The 22,952-nt window shown below is 40.5% G+C and overlaps 1 protein-coding gene across 1 annotated transcript in view; it reads right to left on the bottom strand.

The window, feature by feature from the left end:
- The window catches only part of ALOX5 (arachidonate 5-lipoxygenase), a 77,443-nt gene extending 62,945 nt beyond the window's left edge, over positions 1-14,498 (bottom strand). Inside the window, exon 1 of the mRNA XM_027846370.1 lies at positions 14,295-14,498. Within this exon, the coding sequence (XP_027702171.1) occupies positions 14,295-14,444 (150 nt within the window). The 5' untranslated portion in view covers positions 14,445-14,498. The remainder of the gene's footprint in view (positions 1-14,294) is intronic.
- Positions 14,499-22,952: the final 8,454 nt, after the last annotated feature.

The raw sequence follows: 22,952 nt of genomic DNA, 5'->3' as shown, positions 1-22,952 counted from the left end.
TGAGGGAAAAGATTAATTTAACACCAACAATGTCCTCTATCAATGGAATTAAATAAACGTACAATTGAAAAAGTAAAAGGGGGGGTCATACAACAAGAGGATAATAAAACTTAACTTGGAATTGCCCATGGATAACATAAAAAATGTGGATGAGAAACAGAATTGTTCTATTGGAAGTCAAAACAGTATAGGTAGCAGAACAATCAGCAAATATGAGCTAAAAAACCAACACAATTGAAAATTACCCAATAACCTTCAAATAAGGGTAAAAAAATAGAGGAGACTTGGAGAAATAAACTAAGAAATAATGAAATTCCTAAAAAGGATGAAAAAGAAAAGAATCTGATATGATTTCAGAAAATCATGCGAGAAAATTTCTCAGAATTATTAAAATTAAGAGATATATTGCAGATTTGTAGAATACACTAGATGGTTAAAAAAAGGATAAACCCAGTTTCAACTCACCCAGATATTCAATCATCAGAATCCCAAACTATAGTGATGGAGAAATTATTTTAAAACGAACCAAGGAAAAAAACATCACACATCAAAAATCTTCCTATCTGAATCACTCAAGATTTTTCACCCAAGATGAAGAATAATAGAAAGAGCTCATATATCATGTCACGAATCTAGAGAAATTACACTAAGACTACCTCCTTAGCTAGATTAGGCATATGTTTTTATTTAATATAATTTAATAATGATATTAATAAGTGATTATTTGATAATAGTGCTATCAATGATCATTTAATAATGCACACAAGAATTTCAGCTATTCCTAGAGAATAGGCCAAGGTTGTGTAAGATCTTTGATACTACAAACAGGTATGAAGAACTTCAACAAGGAAAAACTCTGAACTTGAAGACTATTCTTAACTAAGCATTGGCTCAATGTAATTTCTAAGCAGGGATAATGAAACAGTAGCAGAGTTGTTTGAATCATCGGCTTTCTCGAAGTAACTACCTTGGAGGGAAAGCGGCACAACAAGACAGTAAGAGTGTTTATATAATGATATAATGTAACTACTATAGGAATGTAGAAAAGAAACAATAGCTTTGGCTTTATTGACATATGCTTCAATGTAAATACCATTAATAGGAAACAAAGTAGGAGCTGAATCATTTCATTTGGTAACTAAAGTATATAAATTGGCTTTGGGAAGAGATAATGAATAAATATTTAAGATATATGTACTGGGGAAGAGAGTTGGTCAGGACACCAAGACATTATTTAACTCAAAATGGATCACAATTTGGTGAAAAATATAGAGACACTCCACACACTGTACACCACAATAAATTCCAAACAGATCAATGATCCAGTGTTTTAAATCGTTAAAACAATGTTGAAGGAAATGGAATCATATCTTTCACAACTGTGGAGAAAAGATACAAAATACTTGAATTAGGTAAGAAAAAAAGGTTTTGGCCTAACCAAAAACAAGGTATCCAGAATGGGGGGGGGAGGGAAGAATCTACAATAAACATTTATGATAGAAGTCTTAGCAACTAAAATCTATAAGTAATTGGCACAAATGTATAACAATAGGGGAAATTCTGCAAAATGAGTGGCCGAAGAATATGAAGAGAGAGCTCAGTCCAATAACAGACCCACTAAGCACTTAATATGTGCAAAGTACTTGGAATATAAAGTTAAAAGCTAATCGTTCCTTGTCTTCAAGAAATTTTTGATCTGCTGGGGGTGGGTATGGGGACAACAAAGTCATATATGTGTGCATATGAGTATGTATATATGTACATATGTGTATACATATGTATACATGTACATGTATACATACATACATACATACAAAGTCTGCACAAAAAATACAAAATCCTTTAAAAAGAAAGAGAGTGCTAATCCCTGGGGGATCAAGGAAAGGATGGTGACTGAGTTGTAAAGAAGTTAGGGGTCTTAGGAGGAGGAAATAGAGATTCCAAATGCAAAGATGCCAAGACAAGGGGGCAAGTGATAAAATGTGGCTGATGGGAACAATTCAATTCAATATGATTCAATTCAATTCAATTTTCCTTCCATTCAATTTCCCTCAGTTGAATTCACTCTCCCTTTTCCATCAACTTTACTACACTGAATATCATGCCACCCCCAGGATAAGGTGATCACCTGAAATCTTATCACCATGCAGACTGACTCAGCTATTGATACTCAACACCTTCTCAACTCCCTCAGTTGCCTTTCCTCTCAGTAGTACATATCGATAACGTTCTCCCACAGAGGGCTCAGAACTTTGCAGATAACTGCCCACTTTCCATCACTGGTTCTACTTGGTTTCTACTGAGATGGGTACTGCTGGTGGCTGGCTCCACCCCCACACCCATTTAAGCTTCCTTTTGTATACTATCTTACTCCATTACACTGTAAGCTCCTTGAGAGCAAGAACTATCTTTTTCTTATTTGTATTCCCAGTGCTTAGCATAGTGCCTAGCACACAGTAGGTACTTTGTAATTGTTCAGTTGCTTCAGTCATGTCTAACTCTTCTTGATTCCATTTGGGGTTTTCTTGGTAAAGATACTGGAGTGTTTTGCCATTTCCTTCTCCAGCTAATTTTACAGATGACAAAATGGAGGCAAACAGGGTTAAGTGACTTGGCCAGGGTCACACAGCTAGTAAGTGTCTCAGGCCAGATTTGAACTCAGGTCTTCCTGACTCCAGGACCAGGACTCTGGCCACTGTACCACCTAGCTACCTCACGGGCAATTAAATAGGTACCTAATAAATATTTATTGAATTGAATTGAAGGGGAAGAATGGATTCCATGACATGATGAAAAGAAAAGGGGCCAAGAGATGAAATGTTGCAAATGAGGACAATAGATAACAAAACAATCTAAAATGCAGTGAGTGAATAATAACAATAACAATAATGATAATAATAATAGCATCATATAGTAAAGTGCTTTACAAATGTTATCTCATTTCATCCTCACAACAACCCTGGGAGGTAGGTGCTATTATTATCCCTTTTTGCAGATAAGGAAACTGAGGTAGAGGTTAAATGATTTGTCCAGGATCACACAGCTAATGTTTGAATCAGAATTCAAACTCAGGTCTTCCTCACTTGAGGTTCAGTTTTTCTGTCCATGGTGCCATTTGGCTACTGCCAATATAAAATACTGGAAAGATTGAGGGGAGTCAGATTTTTAAGGGTCTTAAATACCAGGCTCAGAAATTTGTATTTTATCCTAGAGGAAATAGGAAGTCATTGAAGATTTTTGTGTATGGGACTGACATAGCCAGATCTGTACTTTAGGAATATTAATTTGGCTACTATCTGGAGAATGAATGTATTAGAAAGGGGATAGACTAGAAGCTGGGAGGCTAATTAATGAGCTATTGTAATAGTACAGGCAAGAAGAGATAAGTACACAGGTAACAGCTTTGACAAATTTTATGGAGATAGAATGGACAAGCGACTGGATAAGAAAACTGAAGGAGAAGAAAGAGTCAAGAATGACTCATAGGTTATGAACCTGGGTGAGTGCAAGGATAGATAGATAGATAGATAGATATAGATAGATAGATGATAGATCAATCAATCTATACCTATACCTATATCTATATCTATATATCTGGGGGTTCATTTGCATAGATGTGGTAATTTAGCCTATGGGAGTATATGATATTACCAAGGGAGTATAGAGAAAGAAGAGACAAAAGCCCAGGGTAGAACCCTGGGAAACACACCTTTGTTGGGTGAAAGGATGGTGACCCAGCAAAGGAGACTGAGAAGGAATGAATAGTCAGCCAGGTAAATGCAGAACCAAGAGAAATCAAGTAAGGGAAGCCAAGAATGGAGATAGTGTTCAAGAGTAAATTGGGGGTCAACAGTGTCAAAAGCTGTAGAGAGATCAAGAATGGGAAAAGGCTGCCGTGAGCGGTTACATCTTTGGTTCTCAAAAGAAGCTATAACAATAGCTGATTTACATAGTGCTTTAAGGTTTACAAAGCATTTTATATACACTATCTCATTTGTTTCTCACAACCGCATGATGTAGGTAACCATAAGTATTAACCCCATATAGATAAGGAAACTGAGGCAAAGAGAGATTAAGGGATTTGTCTAAAGTCACCCTGCTAGGGGCAGCAAGGTGGCACAGTGGATAGAGTACTGGCCCTGGAGTCAAGAGGACCTGAGTTCAAATCTGGTCTCAGACCAGATACTTGACACTTACTAGCTGTGTGACCCTGGGCAAGTCACTTAACCCCAATTGCCTCACCAAAAAAACAAACAAACAAACAAAGTCACCCTGCTAATGTCAGAGGAGAGATTCAAACTTAGGTCATTTTAGCCCCTAAGCCCGAGTGTTCTATTACATCACTACCCTTATGAAAAAGTGCTCAAATACTCTAGACATCAAAGAAATTCAATCCATTGCATTAACATCCTCTACTAGAGAAGATCAAATTTAGTGATGGTACCAACATACTTGCTGTCACCCAAGCCCAAAACCTTGGTGTCTTCTCTGGTTCTTTTCTATCCCTCAGCCTTTATAGCTAAACATTTGCCATGTCCTGTCAATTCTGCCTCCATAATAACATCTTTGAACCCGCTACTTTAATCCATTCACACAGCTATCATCCTAATTCAGGTCCTCATCACTTCTCTCACTTGAACCAAACTATTATAGCCTCCAAATTATTCTATCTGCCTCCAATGCCTCCCTCTCTAACCTGTCTTTGAACCACTTTTGAAACATTTTTCCTAAGGCACAGATCTGACTTAGTTATTCCCTGATCAAAAATATTTAGTGATTCCCTAGTGCCTCTTGGATCAAATACACATTCCTTAGCATGGCATTGAAGCTCCTCTACTATCTTGTTCCAACCTGCCTTTCCATCCTCCCATACACACTACATTCCAGCCAAACTAGACCATTAGCTGCTTCATAAACTCTACAGTCAATTTACTACTTCCATTCATTTACACAAGCCGAGAATTCACTTGTTTCTCATTGCTGCCTTTCGGAATCTTTATCTTCCTCCCAGGCTCAGCTCAGGTGCCACCTCCTCCCCTAGACTTCCTTGATTCTTCCAAGCCAAAAACTTCTCTCCAACCTCAGATATACCTAGTGCACTTCGTCTGAATCTCTCCTTTGCTCTCATCACTGCTTACCTTGGGTTATACTTACCTTGATTTGTGTCACATCATGTTAAGAGAGTGTTGCGCAAGTCAGTGCTAGATTTGGAGATAAGAGTGCCTAGGTTCAAAACCTGCCTTGCCATTTACTACTTGCATGACATGGCCAAGTCCCTTCCCTTTCCTAGACCCCAGTTTTCTCATTGGTAAATGAAGGAATTTGACTTGATGATGTTGAAACTCTCTTCCAGTTCTAAATATATGATCTTCTGACCCCAAGTAGAATGTAAGCTCCTTGAGGGCAAGGACTGCTAATTTTTGTCTTTGTATTCCCAGTGCCTAGCATAGGACCTGGCAAACAGTAGGTGATTAAAATACATTTGTGTTGAATTGAACTGAAATTCTCCAAAAAATGTGAAGAGTTTAATCATACCACTGAAAAACAAGAGATAGAAACCTTCTAATTTTGCTCAAGAAATGTATCAACTGCTCAGGGAGTTAATTAAGTGCCTGTTGTGTTTATTGTGCAAGGCAGGTAAATCTCTTCTCTCTCTTTTCCCTAAGGGGTGAGTTCAGCCACAAGAGGAGACATTTCTTTCTCCTTAGTTATTTGGACAGGGCAAGTCTAAGGGGAAGGCTACTCCTTGTACAGTGATCCCCAAATTCTACTTACCTTCTGAGGTAGGTCTAAATCACAGGATGGTGCTATGAATATTGGGAGAACTATGTTGAACTTTTTGGGAAGAAAAACTCACTGTCATGTCAAAAGGTTGCTCCAAGAGGGTAGGACTCAATTGAAATCTGCAATTCCATGATCCTATGGAATGCTCTGTGCCTCCATTTCCCCATATGTAAAATGTAATAACACTTGCAGCACCTATTGCACACATTGGTGAGGCTCCAGTGAGATATCTGCATACCTTTAAGTGTTATTTACATTTTAGCTATCATTGTTGTTATATATTGCTTTAAGGTTTGTAAAATGTTTGTGGGTTCATTAGATTCTCTCAACAGCACTATAAAGTTAAGTACTGCAGGTGCATTGCTTTGGGTTGTGCAAAAATTCGTTTTTATTTTCAATACTGAAATTCATCTATCTTCTATAATTCTCTTTGTTGATTAAACACTTCTACCTTTCTACAATGGTTATAGATGCCATTCATTATCTTCCAGTATTTTATGACCTATTGTTTCCATTTAGCTCAGTGATCCATTTGGGTAGTTCTGTGTATTGTGTGAGAGCTGAATGTAATCTCATTTGATATGTGAAATTTTGAAATAGTGGAAAAGAGGTAGAAAAGAGGAAATTGACTTTCTGTATACTGTGGGACTTGTGTGGTCCTTACTTAAGCAATTTTTCCAAGGACTGAGGAACTAAACCCTTGCTTTGGGTTAGGTGACATCCCACTGGTTTCAAATGTGTCTCTCTGAGGAAGAGACAGTCAATAAACATTAATTAAATGCCTACTCTGTGCCAGGGACTATGCTAAGTACCAGAAAAAACAATCACATTAAAGTTGATTCTTGAAGGAGCAGATTGGTACAAACTAAGACAGGCAGTCCAATTTCCACTCATGATATCATTCTTTATGTTTATTGGTTTCTTGATACTAAAAGATTTTTACATTCCAGTTTGTCCCAATCCATTACAGCTGCTTTGGGACCTAGAAGAGGCAGAATGGCCAGTAATAAGGGCCCTCATCGGCTAATGGACCTTTTCAAAAGTTTTGATGGGGCTCTCTTGACTGTAACTCTCAAAAAGTACCATGTGGCTCCAACAAAGGGTTGGGAAAGAACAAGCCCTTCTTTACCCTGGTATCATGGCAATTCTACCACCACTTCCCATGTGACATGCACTCAACTAGGAAGACTTGGGGGATGTCTGGATGCCTTTGCTCCTTTAATGTTTGTTTTTTCCTGATCTTAGGCAAAACAAGGATCCCAGGCTGGCTGTCCAGGACTGGAGGCTTCATGAGCACCAAAGGTCTGGAAGGGAAACCTCCACCTCAGAGAGGGGCCTGGCCCATTTGACCAGCAGACGTGTACCAGGAGTTGTTCGGACATTGCCTAGCCAAGATGAAATCAAAATGTCTAGCAATTCTGCAAGCTGCTTTATGTTCTGTATCATGATCCTAGCATATTATGCAAGTAGTTTAAAGTTGTTACTGATCTCTGTTCCGTTAATGGATGCTTTTTTTAAAAATCAGTGTTCGTTGTGTGTTTAATATGAATTAGCTGTTGCACAACCAATTGATATTGTACACTGAGAACCTTTCTTTTACTTCATCCCTTTAGAGGTCCTGTTAGCTTTGTGAGCCATAATCTAATTTACTAACATTAAAATTATCCCTGGGGAGTGGGGGGAGGGACTCAACAAGCCAATGAGTATGAGGCAAAGGAAGCCCCCTTTCACCAGTGGCAGGCTCTCCAGCACTGAGCCTAATCCAAACCAGGAACAGGACACGGAAGGGTGAGTGACCTACCTCCTGTGGGCTTAGCTAAGTGGTTCCTCAAGAATAATCATAATATGATAAAACACACCAATTTGAAAACATGAGCTAATGTAATATACAATGGGTAAACCTTATCAAGGTAGAGTACAGACAAAAAAGAGAAGAGGGCCCAGGACAGGAGTCATCTGTGCTTGGGGAAAGAGAACTGTTAACCAGCAAGGAGACTGAGAAAGAGCCATTATACGGGTATAGAGAGAACTAACAGAGAAGCCAATGGAGGAGAGTGACCCTGGAGGAGGGGGTGGTCAGCCATGCACAGAAAGGTAAAAGAATCTGTGGACTGAAAAAAGGCCAATGATACAGCAGTGAAGAAATCACAGGTGGCTTTGGAGAGAACAGTTAGAAAATGTGTTGGTTTTGTTTCATTTTGTTAAAAATGAATGTTCTAATGTCTTTCACAGGCAAAATGACAAGTGTGCCCTCAACAAGACTGAACTTTATTCTGACACTGTTAAGTGTCAGAAAATCCAGAAAGCCCTGCAACTACAGGAAATCAAAAGGTACCAAGGAAAGAGGAAGAGGAAGGATTGTGGAATGGGGAAAAGGAGAAAGGAGAGGAGAACAAACAGAAAGAGGAAAAAAAGGAAGGGGAAGAGGAAGAAGAACAGGAGGAAGAAAGAGAAAGAAGCAGAGGAAGAAGGGGAAGATGAGTAGAAAGTGGCAGAAGAAAAAGAGAAGGAGAAAAATAGAAAGAGCAGAGTTTGGGCTCAGGTCATGCAGAATCTGACAGAGGAGAAAGAAAAGGCTAGGGAATGACGATCAGAACTCTGGGCACCTGGCTGGATTAAAGTCAGGTATGATTGTCCCTGGTTGTAGCCAGGGGCATGGTGAAAACCAGCTACATATTTAAGCTTTGAAGAAGAAAGATGGGAAAAAACTGAAGACCTGGGGGAAGGGTGGGGGGAAGGCAAGTTCTATTTTTTTATGAGAGTATTCCCCTTCAAACTTTTTCTCTTCAAGTACACATTTACAGATGAGGAAACTGAGGAACAGAGAGGTTAAGTGACTTGCCGAGGGTCACACAGCTAATACGTGACTGAGGCAGGATTCGATTCTGGTCTTTCAGACCCTAACAACTAAAACTCTAGCCACTATGACACCTCATGGCCTCTAGGAAAAAAAAAAACAAAACAAAAACAGAAGAAGCAGCAGGGTATAATGCATAGAGGGGGACTGCCTTGGAGCCAGGTGGGGTTTAAGCCCCTTCTCTGACATATGCTGGCTGTGTGACCAAGGAGAAGTCACTTAGGTTCTCAGTACCCTTGAACACTCTTCAGGGTTATAAATTAGAAAGGCAGAATGGTGTAATGGATGGAGGGACTAGATTTGGATTGAGAACCTGGATCATTTAATGTAGCTATGTGACCTTGGATATGTCACTTAACATCTTAGCCTCTGTTTCTTCATCTATAAAATGAAAAGGCAGTACAAGATGGCTTCTAAGGTCCCTAGTATTCTTACTGAAGAATCAAAAATCAGCATCAGCAGAAGACGTTTTAGTACTGAGAGTTCCCCACACTGATGACATCCTAGTGCCAGACTAAAAAAAACCAGCAAGCAAGGAATGATCATTCCTGAGGTCCCACTGTTCTGCCCCCAAAGGTACACTGGTGCTGACAGGTCTGAACAAGACAACGATAAACACCTCCCCCAAGGGAAAAAGTCACTCTCTTGTCCGCAGCAAGCATTTCCCGAAGCTTTCTCTTTCACCACCACTGAGAAGAAAAGTCTGTGCTGGAGCTAGAAAAAGAGGAACTGCCCTCTGGAACTGTGCAAGAGAAAATGTGAAAATCTTTTGCATCAACAGGAACTTTCTCAAAAAGCCGAAAGGAAAAAAACCCAACCTCACACAAATGAGCCCTTCAACAATGGTGGCTCAGTCTCCCCAGCTGGTTTGCATGGCTCTGGGACTTGGAGCATCCAAGCCTTTCTCTACCTTCTCTGGCTTCAGTCTTTTAAAATGGAGTATTGGTCATGCAAATCTCATCCAAAATCTGCTAGAGGAGGTCTTATTAGCCTTATCTATTCACCAATAACATTTCCATGATTCCATGGAAAGAGGGATGTGCAAGAGGGAGGAGAGATGAAGAAGGAGAAAGTAAGTCAGTAGGAAGGCACCTTCGTCTTGTCCATAAAAGACATCATTCTTCTTTTCTCAACAGGCATCACCATCATCAAAATTTTTCACCGTGTGAAAATGCATAGGAGGCAGCATGGAGGCAGGAGGGCTGGATCTGGAGTTTGAGGACTTGGGAGGCAATCCTCCTTACTACCTGGTATTACCCTAGCCGAGTCACTTAATTTAGTTTCATGGAACATCAAGTCTCTCAATCTGGAAAATGAGGGGGATGGCACCAGGTGACCTCTAAAGAGCCCATGATACCATGGTCCCCTATGTGTGTGCCAGGTACTGCAGAGGGGCACAGAGCTATGGCTTCCTCAGAGGCCACTGAGGAAATGGAAGCCCAGAGAAGTCACGTGACTTGTTTGACATCACTTAGGGGGTGAATATCAGTCACGAAAATGGATACTGAAAAGAGATGTCAGGAAAGAGCAGAAGAACAAGGTTTAAATCTCAGCTCTGCTTCTTATGTCTGTAACTCCTGGGAAAGTCTCTTTCCTACCTGTGGGCCTCAGTTTCCTCATCTGTAAAGGGACTAGCTGGACTCTACATGAACCCGTGATTGCTAAATCTAAAATCCTATTAATATGAGTATATGAGTGACCAAGTCTTACTGATTCCACTCCAGCATGTCTCCTGTCTGCCCCTTTTCTGTACTCATCCCACACTCACCCTTGTCCAGGCCCATTCTGTCTTGCTTAGACTCTCAATTTGTCTCCCTGCATCTAGGCAGTCTCTCCCCTCTCCAACCCATCCCCAACACAGCTGTCATATTGATATTCCTGGAGCTCAAAATTTATGTCACTCCTCAACTCAAGAAGCTTCTGTGGATCCCATTGCCTTGAGGTTAAAATCTAAACTGCTCTCTGGCATTTAAGGCCCTTCACAACCTGGGATCCAGCTGATTAAACCTTACTCTCCCCTCATACACTATATACTCTAGCCAAATAACTGTTACCTAGACTAATCCTTCCATCTCCTGCCTTTACCTCACACTTTTGAGTAGGCTCCTGGAATGTTTTTCTCATTACTTCTCACTCCCAGAAAACTAAGCTCCCTTCAAGGCTCAGCAGAAGTGCCAAGAGGACTTTTCCTGATTTCACTAGCTTTTAGTTCACCACCTGGCTCCCCCCCCCCCCATCCTTCTCCTTTTGGTATTTTTAAAATACAGCCTGTATTTTTAATTGAACATATGGCAGCTCAGTGGCACATTGGAAAGAGTCCTAGATCTGGAATCAGGATGGTTTGGGTTCAAATCTGGCCTCAGATACCTACTAGGTGTGTGACCCTGGACAAGTCACTTAACCTCTCTCTGCCTCAGTTCCCTCATCTATAAAATGGAGATAATTATAGCACCTACCTCCCAGGGTTGTTGTGAAGACCAAATGAGATATTTGTAAAGGGCTTCAAAAACCTTAAAGTGCTATATAAATGATAGCTACTGTTATTACTGTCACCTTCATCCTCCACCTCCTCTTCCTCCTCCTTGTCTTCCCTGCATAGGCTGCAAGCTCCCTAAGAGAAGGGACTGCTTCACTTTTGTCCTTGTATCCCTAGTACCAGGATAGAACACAGTAGGTGCTTAATAAATGCTTGTTGACTGATTAATTGATTAGAAAGAACCCTACTGAACTAGAAGGCCAAGGAGGGTCCTCCCAATTCTAAATCTCTGCCCCTATATGTTTGTCATCTAAACTGAATGATATAATCACATGTACTAGCAGACATGGTTGGGGTTGGGGTTGGTTTTGCTCAACATTTTTTTCTTTCTTTTTCAATTTCTGTTATAAAAGATGATTCTATTATGAAGGGCAGGGAGGAAGGGAGTGACACATAGAGAAATGATGGTGATGTCAAAAACAAAAGGCATCAACACACAAATAAGTAAAATGGCTCATTTTAAAGGCTCAATTCCTATTACTCAGGAACCTCACTATCACCCCATGCTTATAGTGTGTTGCCTACTGGGAAATGGGGTCCGTTTGGCATGCTAGTACTTCATCCCATTCAGATAAGAGCCTAACAGGCAGAAGCAAAATGATGTTCAATCCCTGTCAGTACTATATAGGGCTTTAATGATGTTCTGGGTATTTCATTTAGAATCAAACTTGTAAAGCTTTAGCCAGAAAAGAAAATACATCACCTAATTCTATTTATCTAGCACAATGATTGGGCAGCTAGGTGGCTCAGTGGATAGAGCACTGGGCTTGGAATCAGGAAGACTCATCCTCATGAGTTCAAAGCCCTCCTCAGACACTTACTAGCCATGTGACCCTGGGTAAGTCACCTAACCCACTTTGCCTCAGTTTCTTCATCTGTAAAATGAGCTGGAGAAGGAAATTACAAATCACTCCAGTATCTCTGCCAAGAAAACCCCAATGGGATCATGAAGAATCAGACACAACTGAAACACTAAATAACTACAGCACAATGAAGAGTGGGGATTTTAGTGGATTATTTTAGGCTGTTAAGATGGACAAATGAGATGATTCAAGCCAGGAGGGGGAAAAAAACCTCTTTCTTTGATGGCCTTCATTCATTCATTCATTCATTCTTTCATTCATTCATTCATTCATTCATTTGCCCCACCATCTGCCAAGATCTAGAGATAGCTTTAACCAGATTAGATCTGTTCAAAGTCCCTACTACAATTTTCTCTAACTGCTGTAGCCTGTAATCTCCTTAACAGTCAGGGTCATGGCCTCCTATTTATTATTTAATTTCATCTCTTCCACCCCCCAGTCCCCTGCACTTAGCACTTGCACATAGTAGATGCTTGCAAAATGTTTGCAGATCAGAACTGGCAATAAAATATTTGAATAATTTCCAAGCCTCTTCTTGATTCGGCACTTCTGTGGAATCTGCTATAATGAAGGAAATTATTTCTTACCAAGATGGATTTAGTTCATAGTCTCTGACTCTGGGGTCAGACGCACAGAATCCTAAGGGACCTTGGGGCTGTCCAGTCTAACTCTTGCCTACAACACATCCAGGGAGCCATGCAGGCTTTCCTTGAAGACCTCCAGGAACAAGGAACTCATTTTCTGCCCTCTACCCCCTGCCCCACAGGTTCCACTTTCAGATAGCACTAATTGCTAGGAAAATTTTCCTAACACTAATCAGAAGAAAAAGTAATATTCAGTGGCCACATCTCTCTCTTTGCCCTTCCCCCTTCACCCCAATGAGAAAGCTTTGGGCCTTTTTAAAGTCCTTTTTGAAGCCCATTCAGTCTGATGCTCTATGCACCGCCTGCTCCCTGCACTCCCCGACCATGACCTGTTAGATAATGTCTACACGGGCATACTGAAAGCTCATATTTTCTTGCATCAGCCTTGTGAGCCAGGTAATGCAGGCTCAGAGAGGTTAATTTGTCTATAGACACACAGCTAGCAAGTGTCAAGGCAGAGTCTGAACTCAGATATTGAAACTTCAAATCCAACCTGCTTTACATTATTACAGCTGGCTTGCACAAGACAAAGACATTTGTAGGATCCAGTCTACTGCAGGCCATCAATCCAACTGCCAGCCCCCAGGAAGGGGCAATCACTATTGCTTCTTCCTTCCTATGGTCACTGGCTGGGGTGGTAGCTATTTACCAAATACTCAAGGAAGGGACAACCAAGTTTTCGATGAGATGTCACCATATTTGTGAAGGTGATAATGACCTTTACATGGAGACACCTTCCCAGGGCAACTAGAAGGCACGTTGGTGGTCATCTAGCCCAATGCCATGAATTGGCCTCTCCCTGTCACACTGGCCCTAAGGTGACCATACAAGAGCCAAAATAAATAGCTGGGGTTGCCAAAGGTTCATGTACTCACAGGACTAGGGCTGAAAAGGAACTCAGAGAACATCTCTACCAACCCCTTCATTTTCCAGATGAGGAAAATGAGTCCCAGAAAAGTGCATTTAGTTGCCCAAAGTCACTCAAATACTGAGTAGCCTATCAGGATTTGAACTCAACCAGGTCCTCTTATTCCTAATTCAGGGCTCTATCCACTAGACCACCTTGCCCTTTGGTGTACTGTACAAGGCTTTGTCCAACATTGGACCGAGAGTCAGAAAATCTGGAATCTGGTCGCAGTTCTGCCACCATGACTAGGTGTGTGGCCCTGGACAAGTCATCCCACCTTTTTGGGCTTCCTTCCATCCTGGTAAGCAGTGAAGGTGGGATTAGAACTCAAGCCCTCTATGTGAGAACTAAAGGGCTACACAAAATAGAAGGGGTCATGATGATGAAGAGAGGGGAAATCCTCCTTATCCTACAGGAGTGTGGTGCAGGGGGTCGAGGGCTGGATTTCCAGTCTGGGGCGCAGGTTTCAAATCCTGACTATGTGATATCACCCCATCTGCATCTCAGTTGTCCTCCCTCTAAGATGAGGAGCTTTGTGCTTAACCCCACCCCCAAGACCTCGGAGGTCTCTTGCAGCTCCCAGGCCAGGGGCCAGGCTCTCAGGGCTCTGGGGGTGCCCCAGGAGGCTCTTTTCTGCAGTGCTGGTCACGGGGATCTCTAAGCACCATTCAAGGAGGAACCCTTCCCTCCTTCCAGCACTCACCGCCCCCCTCTCGAAGTCATTGTAGAAGGGCTTGTCCAGCAGGTGCTTCTCACTGCAGCGCACCGAGCCCACGAGGGTCAGGTAGATGTAGTCATCGGTGCCGGCAAACCACTGGCTGCCCGTGGCCACGGTCACGGTGTAGGAAGGCATGGCGAGGCTGGCGGCCGCGGAGAAGGACAAGAGCCACGGCTGGGGCTGCAGCAGTCTCACTCCAGCCACGAAGAACTCAGAGAGGGGGCGGAGACCTAGGCACGACGCCCCACCCTGGGACCTCCCCCCTCTTCTCCAGAAGTTGACCTCACTCATCATCTGGGACTGAGGGAGAACTCCCATCTCCTGATTCTGGACAAGCCAACGTTGTCCACCCTGCACCGGGCAGCTGGGGTTATTAGGATCCTGGGTCTGGTGCTGGAAGGGAATCCGAGACTTTTTGGTCCAAGGTCTTCACTTTACAAATAGGAAAATTGAGCCCTAGGGAGGTTAAGCAACTTGCCCAAAGGCACTCAACCAGGTAAGAGTCAGAAGCAGGATTGCGAACTTGGAGCCTTTATCTCCAGGGCCAGTGGGGAAATTTCTCAGCCCCAGGGTTTCCTATACCCTGCCCTAGCCTCACAGCAAACCGTATCAGAACCATCTCCTTCCTTCCTCCACCCCTCCTCCTCCAAAAAAAAAAAACAAAACCCAACAACAACAACACCACCAACAAAAAACTGTGGCAGGTTTTGATACCCTGCATACACCACTATAGCGTGTACAAACACACACACACACAACCCCAATTTAAATTTGCATACGGCTCCAGGGCCTTTATTAGTCAATAAGCTTTTATTAAGTGCTGTGACTGGGATACAAAAAACATGTAAAACCAGTCCCTGCCCTCAAAGAGTTTGCATTCCAATGTTGGAGACTGCACCCACGCAACTCTGTGCATACAGGATATGTACACCCTAGATTCAGAGGTGATGGTACAAATGGAGAGGAGGACCCTGATAAGACTCAGAGTTGTCCAATCCTCCTCATTGTGTAGAGAAGGAAAAGGAAGGCCAGAGTTAAGTGACCTGCAGAGCCTATTTCCAATGTGTGGGGGGTGGGGGGTGGGGGGTGGGGGGTGGGGGCAGTCTGAGACATTCAATCCAATGTTCACTTCAGAGTTCTTCCTTCTACATTCCAATGTTCTACTATTCCATGTTTCCATCTCTCTAATTTCATGACTCCCTCATTCCATGCCAGGCAGGAGAAAGTCATGCCAATGGGTAAACAAAATTAGCAAACTGACAAGACTGCAGGGAAAGGAAAAAGACAAGTTTTAGGACCATGGTTAACTAGCCTTGTGAGGCCCCTGGGCATCAGTCACTAAAGGACTTTCCAATGAGATCAAGGGTAAATTAAGGCTGTCCATTGTCACCACTATGATTTGACATAGTTCTAGAAATATAAGCTATAACAATAAGACAGGAAATGAAACTGAAGGAATAAGTATAGTCAAAGAAGAAATAAAAGTGTTGTTTTTATTGCAGATGATATGATGGTTTAATTAGAGGACCCTAGGGATTCAACTAAAAAATAGGGGAAAAAACTAATGATGTCAATAAAGTAGCAGGATGTAAAATAAATTCACAAAATCCTTAGCTTTACTGTACATGGCTGACAAAATCTATTCAAAAGAGATGGAATAAGAAATTCTGTTAAAAATTACTCCAGAATGTACAGAATATTATTATAATCTAGGTACTGACTCAACGCTTTCTCATGTGAATTCAACTTTACCAAGATGCCCACAAGAATTATATGAATGCAATTACAAAACTCTCTCTACAGAAATAAACATAGATGTATGTAATTATAAAGATTATTTGCTACTAGGGTAACTACTTTGAACAAAAATTTAACAAGAACTGCTGAAAAATTGGAAAGCAGTCTAAGAGAAACTATACTTAAATCATCATCATACTGCATATCTTAACACCCTCCAAATGGACGCAAAGAAGAATTAGAATGGAAACAGTTGACTTTGCATGTGTGTGTGTGTGTGTGTGTGTGAAAATCTTCATAGCAAATTTCTCTGATAAAGATTTGATATTAGGGGCAGCTAGGTGGTGCAATGTACAGAACATTGGCCCTGGAGTCAGGAGGACTTGAGTTCAAATCCAGTCTCAGACACATATTACTTCCTAGCTGTGTGACTCTGGGCAAGTCACTTAACCCCAATTGCCTCACTAAAAAAAAGAAAAAGAAAAAAAAAGACTTGATATCCAAAATATAGAGAGAATTTATGGAAACATATAAGAACAGGCACCATTCCTCAAAAGATAGTCAAATGATACGAATAGGCAGCTCTATAGGAAAGAAATCCAGGCTATCAATAATCATATCAAAAAATACTCTGTCATTCACAAAAAGAGAAATGCATATTAAAAACAACTCTAAAGTTCCACTTCACGTCCATTAGATTGGCAAAGATGACAAAAAAGAAAATGACAATTATTGGAGGGGCTGTGGGGAAACAGGCACACTAATGCATTCTCAATGGAACTATGAATTAGTCCAATCATTCTGGAAAACAATTTGGAATTATACTTAAAAAGTCACTAACCTATACATACCAGTGATACTACTAACTAGTATATGATAATAGCCAACATTTATATATGTGCTTACTTACATGCCAGGCACTGTGCTAAGCACTTTACAATTATAATCTCACTTGATCCTCATAACATCCCTGAGAAATAAGTGCTATTATTATTCCATTTTACAAATGAGGAAACTGAGGTTACATGATTTACCACAGAGCTAGTTGATGTCTGAGGCAGAATTTGCACTCAAGTCTTCCTGACTCCAGGCCCTGAACTCTATCCACTGTGCCACCTAGCTGCAAAGCATATACTCCAAAGAGGTCAAAGACAGAGGGAAAAGATCCATATGGCTAAAATATTTATAGCAGGATTTTTTTTCATAGTAAAGAACTGGACACTGAGTGGGGTGCTCATCAACTGTAGAATGGCTGAACAAATTGTTGTATACGAATGTAATGGAATATTATTGTGCCATAAGAAATGATAAAAGGGATTGCAAAGAATCTGGGAAAATTTGTATGAAGCAATGCAGAGTGAAGTGAATAGAATCAGGACAACAGTTGTACAACAATAACAACATCATAAAGGAAAGCAGCTTTGAAAGATTTAGGAATCTGATTAATATAATGGCCAATCTTGGTTCCAGCCTGCTGATAATAAAGCATGTTTCTAGATACGACCATTTCAGCATAACTTTGTTTTGCTTGACTATACTTTGGTTAGAAAAGACAGTTTTTTTTTAATGTGGGGAGAGACATTTAAATGTCAATGAAACACACAAAGAACAGCAGAGGGGGCTTCAGAAGGGATACACACAAGTGGGGCAATGTCAGTGTAACCCTCTGGTACCAAAATTAGCTCTTTTAACCTTACAGATAATATAAGTACTTCCCAAGTCTGAATAATTGTTTCTAGTGTTTAGGGAGTTTATGTTAAATGAAAAGCTAGGAATAACATCACTCCAAGCCCTCAGTTAGGAAAATTTCTAATATTTAAGCAGAAGTTTGGCTCTCTGCCTTAATTTCCATTTATATTTATCTTTTGCTAGCCCCTGGCTCCTTTATGGTTAATGCAAAATTCAGATTACCAGGGAAATTTAGGTAAAGAAGCAGCTGTGTTTGTGCCTGTTACAGTCTATTGATAATCAGGCACAAGGAAGGGGAAACTGGAGAAAGAACAGCCCTACTCTAGAACTACTGTTCTTGAGGAAGTTGGCACAACTGGGGCATCAGCTGGAATCTTTTGCTCTAAGATGTCTATAGAACTAATGGTCCTCCCAAACATATCCCTTCTCTGCCATAGCTCAGTCCTGCTTTCTCCTTCTCCATTCTGCTGCTCGCTCCTTGACTGCCTATCCTCTCTGGCTCAGCTCTGGATGTCCCCTTCCTCTCCACTGCCACACCCTGGGAATGTCTCCTGATTCTCCATTCCATTCTTCTTTCATACAAATCCCTCAAGGGGTAACCAAGTCCCCTCACTCAAATGGAGCAAGATCCCTTTGTTCCTCGTTAACACTTTGCCACCTAACAAAAATAAATACTTTTGAGTGGATTTGGACAGTCAGAGATCAATAAATCCCTACTCTGATATTTGTACTACCACATTAAATTTCATATATATTAAAAGGAAATAAGTTCTATGTAATTATTATATAATTAATGCATATTATAATATATTATAATTATATACAAGCTGTATGTAATTGTTGTCTAATTCATGCATAATATAATATATATTATAATTATATACAGGCTGTATGTAATTATTGTATAATTAATGTATAATATAATATGTACTAAAAGGAACAAGCTATATGCAGTGGATTTTGCAACTGCATGGACAAGCTCCATTTGCTGGACCTATGTGATATTTGTTGATTAATTTCTAGTTCCTAAAAAAATAAATTTAAAGTTAAAAAAAAACTCTGTATCACTTGATATAGAGTATCTGCCAAATTCAATCTATCTTTTGGTCCTGTTTAATGTTAGTGCCTTCCCTCTGTTGATTATACCTATTTGTCTTTGTTTTTTATTTTACTTTATTTCATTTTTTTGCTTTGGCAATCGGGAGTTAAGTGACTTGCCCAGCGTCACACAGTTAGTAAGTGTCAAGTTTCTGAGACTGGATTTGAACTCAAGTCCTCCTGACTCCAGGGGCTGTGCCCTATCCACTGTGCCACCTAAGCTGCTCCGATTATACCTAATTTGTTCTGTATCTAATTTGTCTGCACATTGTCTCTCCCATTAGACTGCTCCTTGAGAGCAAGAACTGCCTTTTGCCTTTCTTCTCAATGCTTAGTACAGTGCCTGGCACACATTCAGTGCTTAATAAATCCTTGTTGACTTATTCGAAAATGCAATAAAAAAAATCATACTACCTACAATATGCCACTATTCTTATAAAAATTTTCCAAAATGTAAAATATCCTATTTGTCTAAGTTGATTGTGTCTTAAATATGTTGTCTTCTTACTTGTGAAATATTAATTGAAACTTGGCTTATCACTAATTATAATATCACAGGAGAAATTATATCTCACTTAAGCTCAGTTAGAACTTGCAAGCTTTTGACTGAATCACAAGACCTCAAAGTTGGAAAGAATGTCAGAGAACAGTTAGTTTTGTTCTGTACTCGACCAAGACTCCCCTTATCTGAAAGAACCCTATCACTCCCATTGAAGACCCAATTGAGGGCAAAGCCCATCACCTCCTGCAGCAGCTCAATTCACTTTTCTATTGCTCTAATTGCTAGTGAGTTTTTCCTGACATCAGGCCTCTGTGACTTCTGCCTGGTCACTGCTCCTGATTCTGCCCTCTGAGGCCAAGCCAAACAAATCCATTTTTCCTTCCATGTCATAGCCCTTCAAAGACTGGAAGGTAGTTATCAGTGCCCTTACATGTTCTCTTCTCCAAGCTAAATGTCCTCTGAAGCTTCAGTTGGTTCTCATGCAGCATAATCTCAAAACCTCTCCTTAGGATGCACTCTACCTTATCAATATCCCTTCAAGATGGCCCTGCCTACATATATAACCTCTATCAGATTTTTTACTCTCTCAGGGAAGGGGGGGAAGGGAGGGAAGAATAGAATTTAGAATGCAAAACTTTTTTTTAAATGTTAAAATTGTTTTAATTGGGGAAAAATTAATTATTTTTTTTAAAAAGCCAAAATGGTGCTGCCTAAAACTGAACACAATCTTCTACATGCAGTTCAACGCATTAAAATAATTCCATTCAAACATCTGAGTTGGGTACCACATAAAGTGAGAGGAGGCAAGTTGAAGGCTTTAAGCTTGTATGTACTGATTTGCAACACCTCATTACATGAATTCCTAAGAGATATTTGGGTATGATATTATTTTTGAGTAGTCTTTTCTATATCTACTGTTGTGTGGTACTACCAGATGCTGAAGCAGATAAAAAGTACATGATAGCTTCCACCCAAAAGGAAATTATAATCAAGACGGGGAAACAATCTGTCTGAAAGGATAAGAGTATATACATCTGTACGTCTAGAAAATGAGGGAGTTGTACTGGGTGAACTCTCAGAGTCCTTCTGGGTCTACATTGTAGGACACATCCAGAAGCTGAGCTGGTAGAAAATGGGCAGAGCATGTTTCTTCGGGCTAGGAGATCTATCCTCTTGAGCAAGCTCAAGTAGGAATGCAGTCATGATGGATGCTGGACTGGCCACGTAGCGCACATGCCTGGGCTTTGAGTGCCACCAGAAATTTGCACTTCCAAAGTCTGTGGAGAAGCACAGAACCCACTGGCTTCATTTAAAACATCCCATTTTATTATGATTTGCTTTACTTCCGTCTTTGTGTTTACATTATGAAAATATCATACCACACTGTGTTGGCTTCAATTTCATTTACCTTTTTTTTTAATCATTATTTCAAATAAACTTTAAATTACAAAAGTCCCAGGAAACAAACTGGAATAATTTTGGATGGTTAAATCCTCAATCTAATGCTATCATTTGAACAATTTAATAGCACATGATTTTGAGGATAATGTCTTCTCCCGGTAGCTGATTTTGTCATATACCTATACACACACACACACACACACACAAACACGCATATGGATATAGATACAGATATAGATACAGATAAGTAGCCACATTAAGGACACATTGTGCTGTCCAGACTTGGAGCTGGGAGAGACTGAGATTGGGAGATTCTGAGTTTGAATCTTGCCTCTGTCACTTACTAGCTTTGAAGTTCTGTTTCCTTACCTGTAAAATGGGGCCAACAATACCTGTAACACCTACCTCACAGGGTTGTTAGGAATATTAAATGTGATTCAGAAAGTACTTATTAAGCACCTACTATGTCATGCAATTGGTGAGTATATCCCATGACCCGTCATATCTAGCAAGCCCTGTTCAAGTATGACCTTCTACTATAGCCATCTTCTGACCCCGTGCCCTGCCAATGGATGGGACCTCTCTGCCTCACCCCTTCTCCTTTCTAGCTCTGGAAACGTAATCAAATCAGTATTGCCATTGTTACTAGAAAGGACATGTCAATCAAATCTCCTATGATTCTACTCACTATCTTTGTTACCTCCCAACCAAAACAACCTTCCTTGGTCATCATTCTCACACACACACACACACACACACACACACACACATAGAGCCTCCCCCATTAGAGTGTAAATTATGTGAGGGGAGAGACTATCTTACTTTTATTTTTGAATCTCTAGCATTTAGCATATTGCTTGGCACATAGTAAGTTTTCTAAAATGCTTGTTTATTCATTCATTTATTCATCCATTCATTTTGGCTCAATATAAGAACTTATGTGATATTCAAACAGAAGCTAGATGACCACTAATCAGGAATACCAGAGAGGGAAGCCCTCTATGGAGAGGTAGACTGGACCCTAAGGTCTCTTTCAGTGTTGAGATTCTAAGGTTCTATGACTCTTTTGGATTGCTTTAAACTCCTTGAGGTTGGGGACATTTTCTTTGTATTTATCCAAGTATTCAGAAAAATGCCCTACACGTAGTATGGACTTAATAAATTTTTTTTTCATTCTATGAAGTTTTTAAATTCTATGATAAAAGACAAAGAATAGTTCAAAGAAAGTTCTACGGTTAAAAGTGAAGGTTTCAAGAAGTTGACACTTTAGTTTTCTCTAGGGCTGTGCAAAAGGGAACATTTGTTAATGAGGAAATGGGAAAGACAAAAGGACAGAATAAATATTAGAAGAGAGTCTTGGTGCTAAGAGCTGGACCAATACAGACACAAGAGAAAGGGCTCAGGAGTGACATCATTGCCAAAGGGGTTTTCATTTCTACCGTCCGCTAGACAAGTCATGAACTGGCCACTATGGGAACTCTTACTGAAGGTCTTGCTCTTAAAGAAAGAGTTTGCAATTTAGTTGGAAAGACATGCTCCACAGAAGTGAAGTTTTTAAGTAACAGTTTAAGACTGAGTATAACTGAGTACTGAGAATAGCAGGAATTGGGAAAATTTCAGTGGCCTTATGAAATGAAAGGCTGATAATAGAGGGATGAGCTTCTCTTTGAGAGTGAGGATTCTGAGGAATCCTGAAAGATTCTGAGACAAATGAGGAGGAGATGAACTGGAGAAAGGATAAAGGTGATAACCAGCAGTGATAGAAGAAAAATATAAAATTCACAGAAATCTAGGACCCTCTGTTGAACCTCCTTTATTCAAGCAGGGGATCTCTGTAAACTGAGAGCTTGTCTTCCTCTTCGGACATTTACCCTTACCTGCTATGACATAATTCAAAGTCCAGTTCCCCTGTGAAATCACGAGAGATACTGACGAGGTGAACACAGACTTGTTTACCAAATCCAAGAAGTGAAACTTGAGAGATTATTTTATGGGAAGTGGGAGATAACTCCACTTTAAGGAATGCATAGTACACTTGCAGAACACTTTAATCGAGGGACCTTAGAGATCATCTATTAAGGTGTGGAGGAAGGGTAGTGATCTGCATTAGTAGAGGGGGTGCTGTCAGGAAGAAAATCACAGATCCTTGGAATACTGTAATCTAGTACTTATAAGCCTTGGGCTTGGGGCTCCCTCCTAACACAAATGGCCTGGGT

Source organism: Vombatus ursinus, unplaced genomic scaffold (assembly GCF_900497805.2).
Source record: "Vombatus ursinus unplaced genomic scaffold, bare-nosed wombat genome assembly UNPS02015129.1, whole genome shotgun sequence".
NCBI classification, from domain to species: domain Eukaryota; kingdom Metazoa; phylum Chordata; class Mammalia; order Diprotodontia; family Vombatidae; genus Vombatus; species Vombatus ursinus.
The sequence above is the reverse complement of the archived record's forward strand: the minus strand, read 5'-3'. Positions and strand labels throughout refer to the sequence as shown.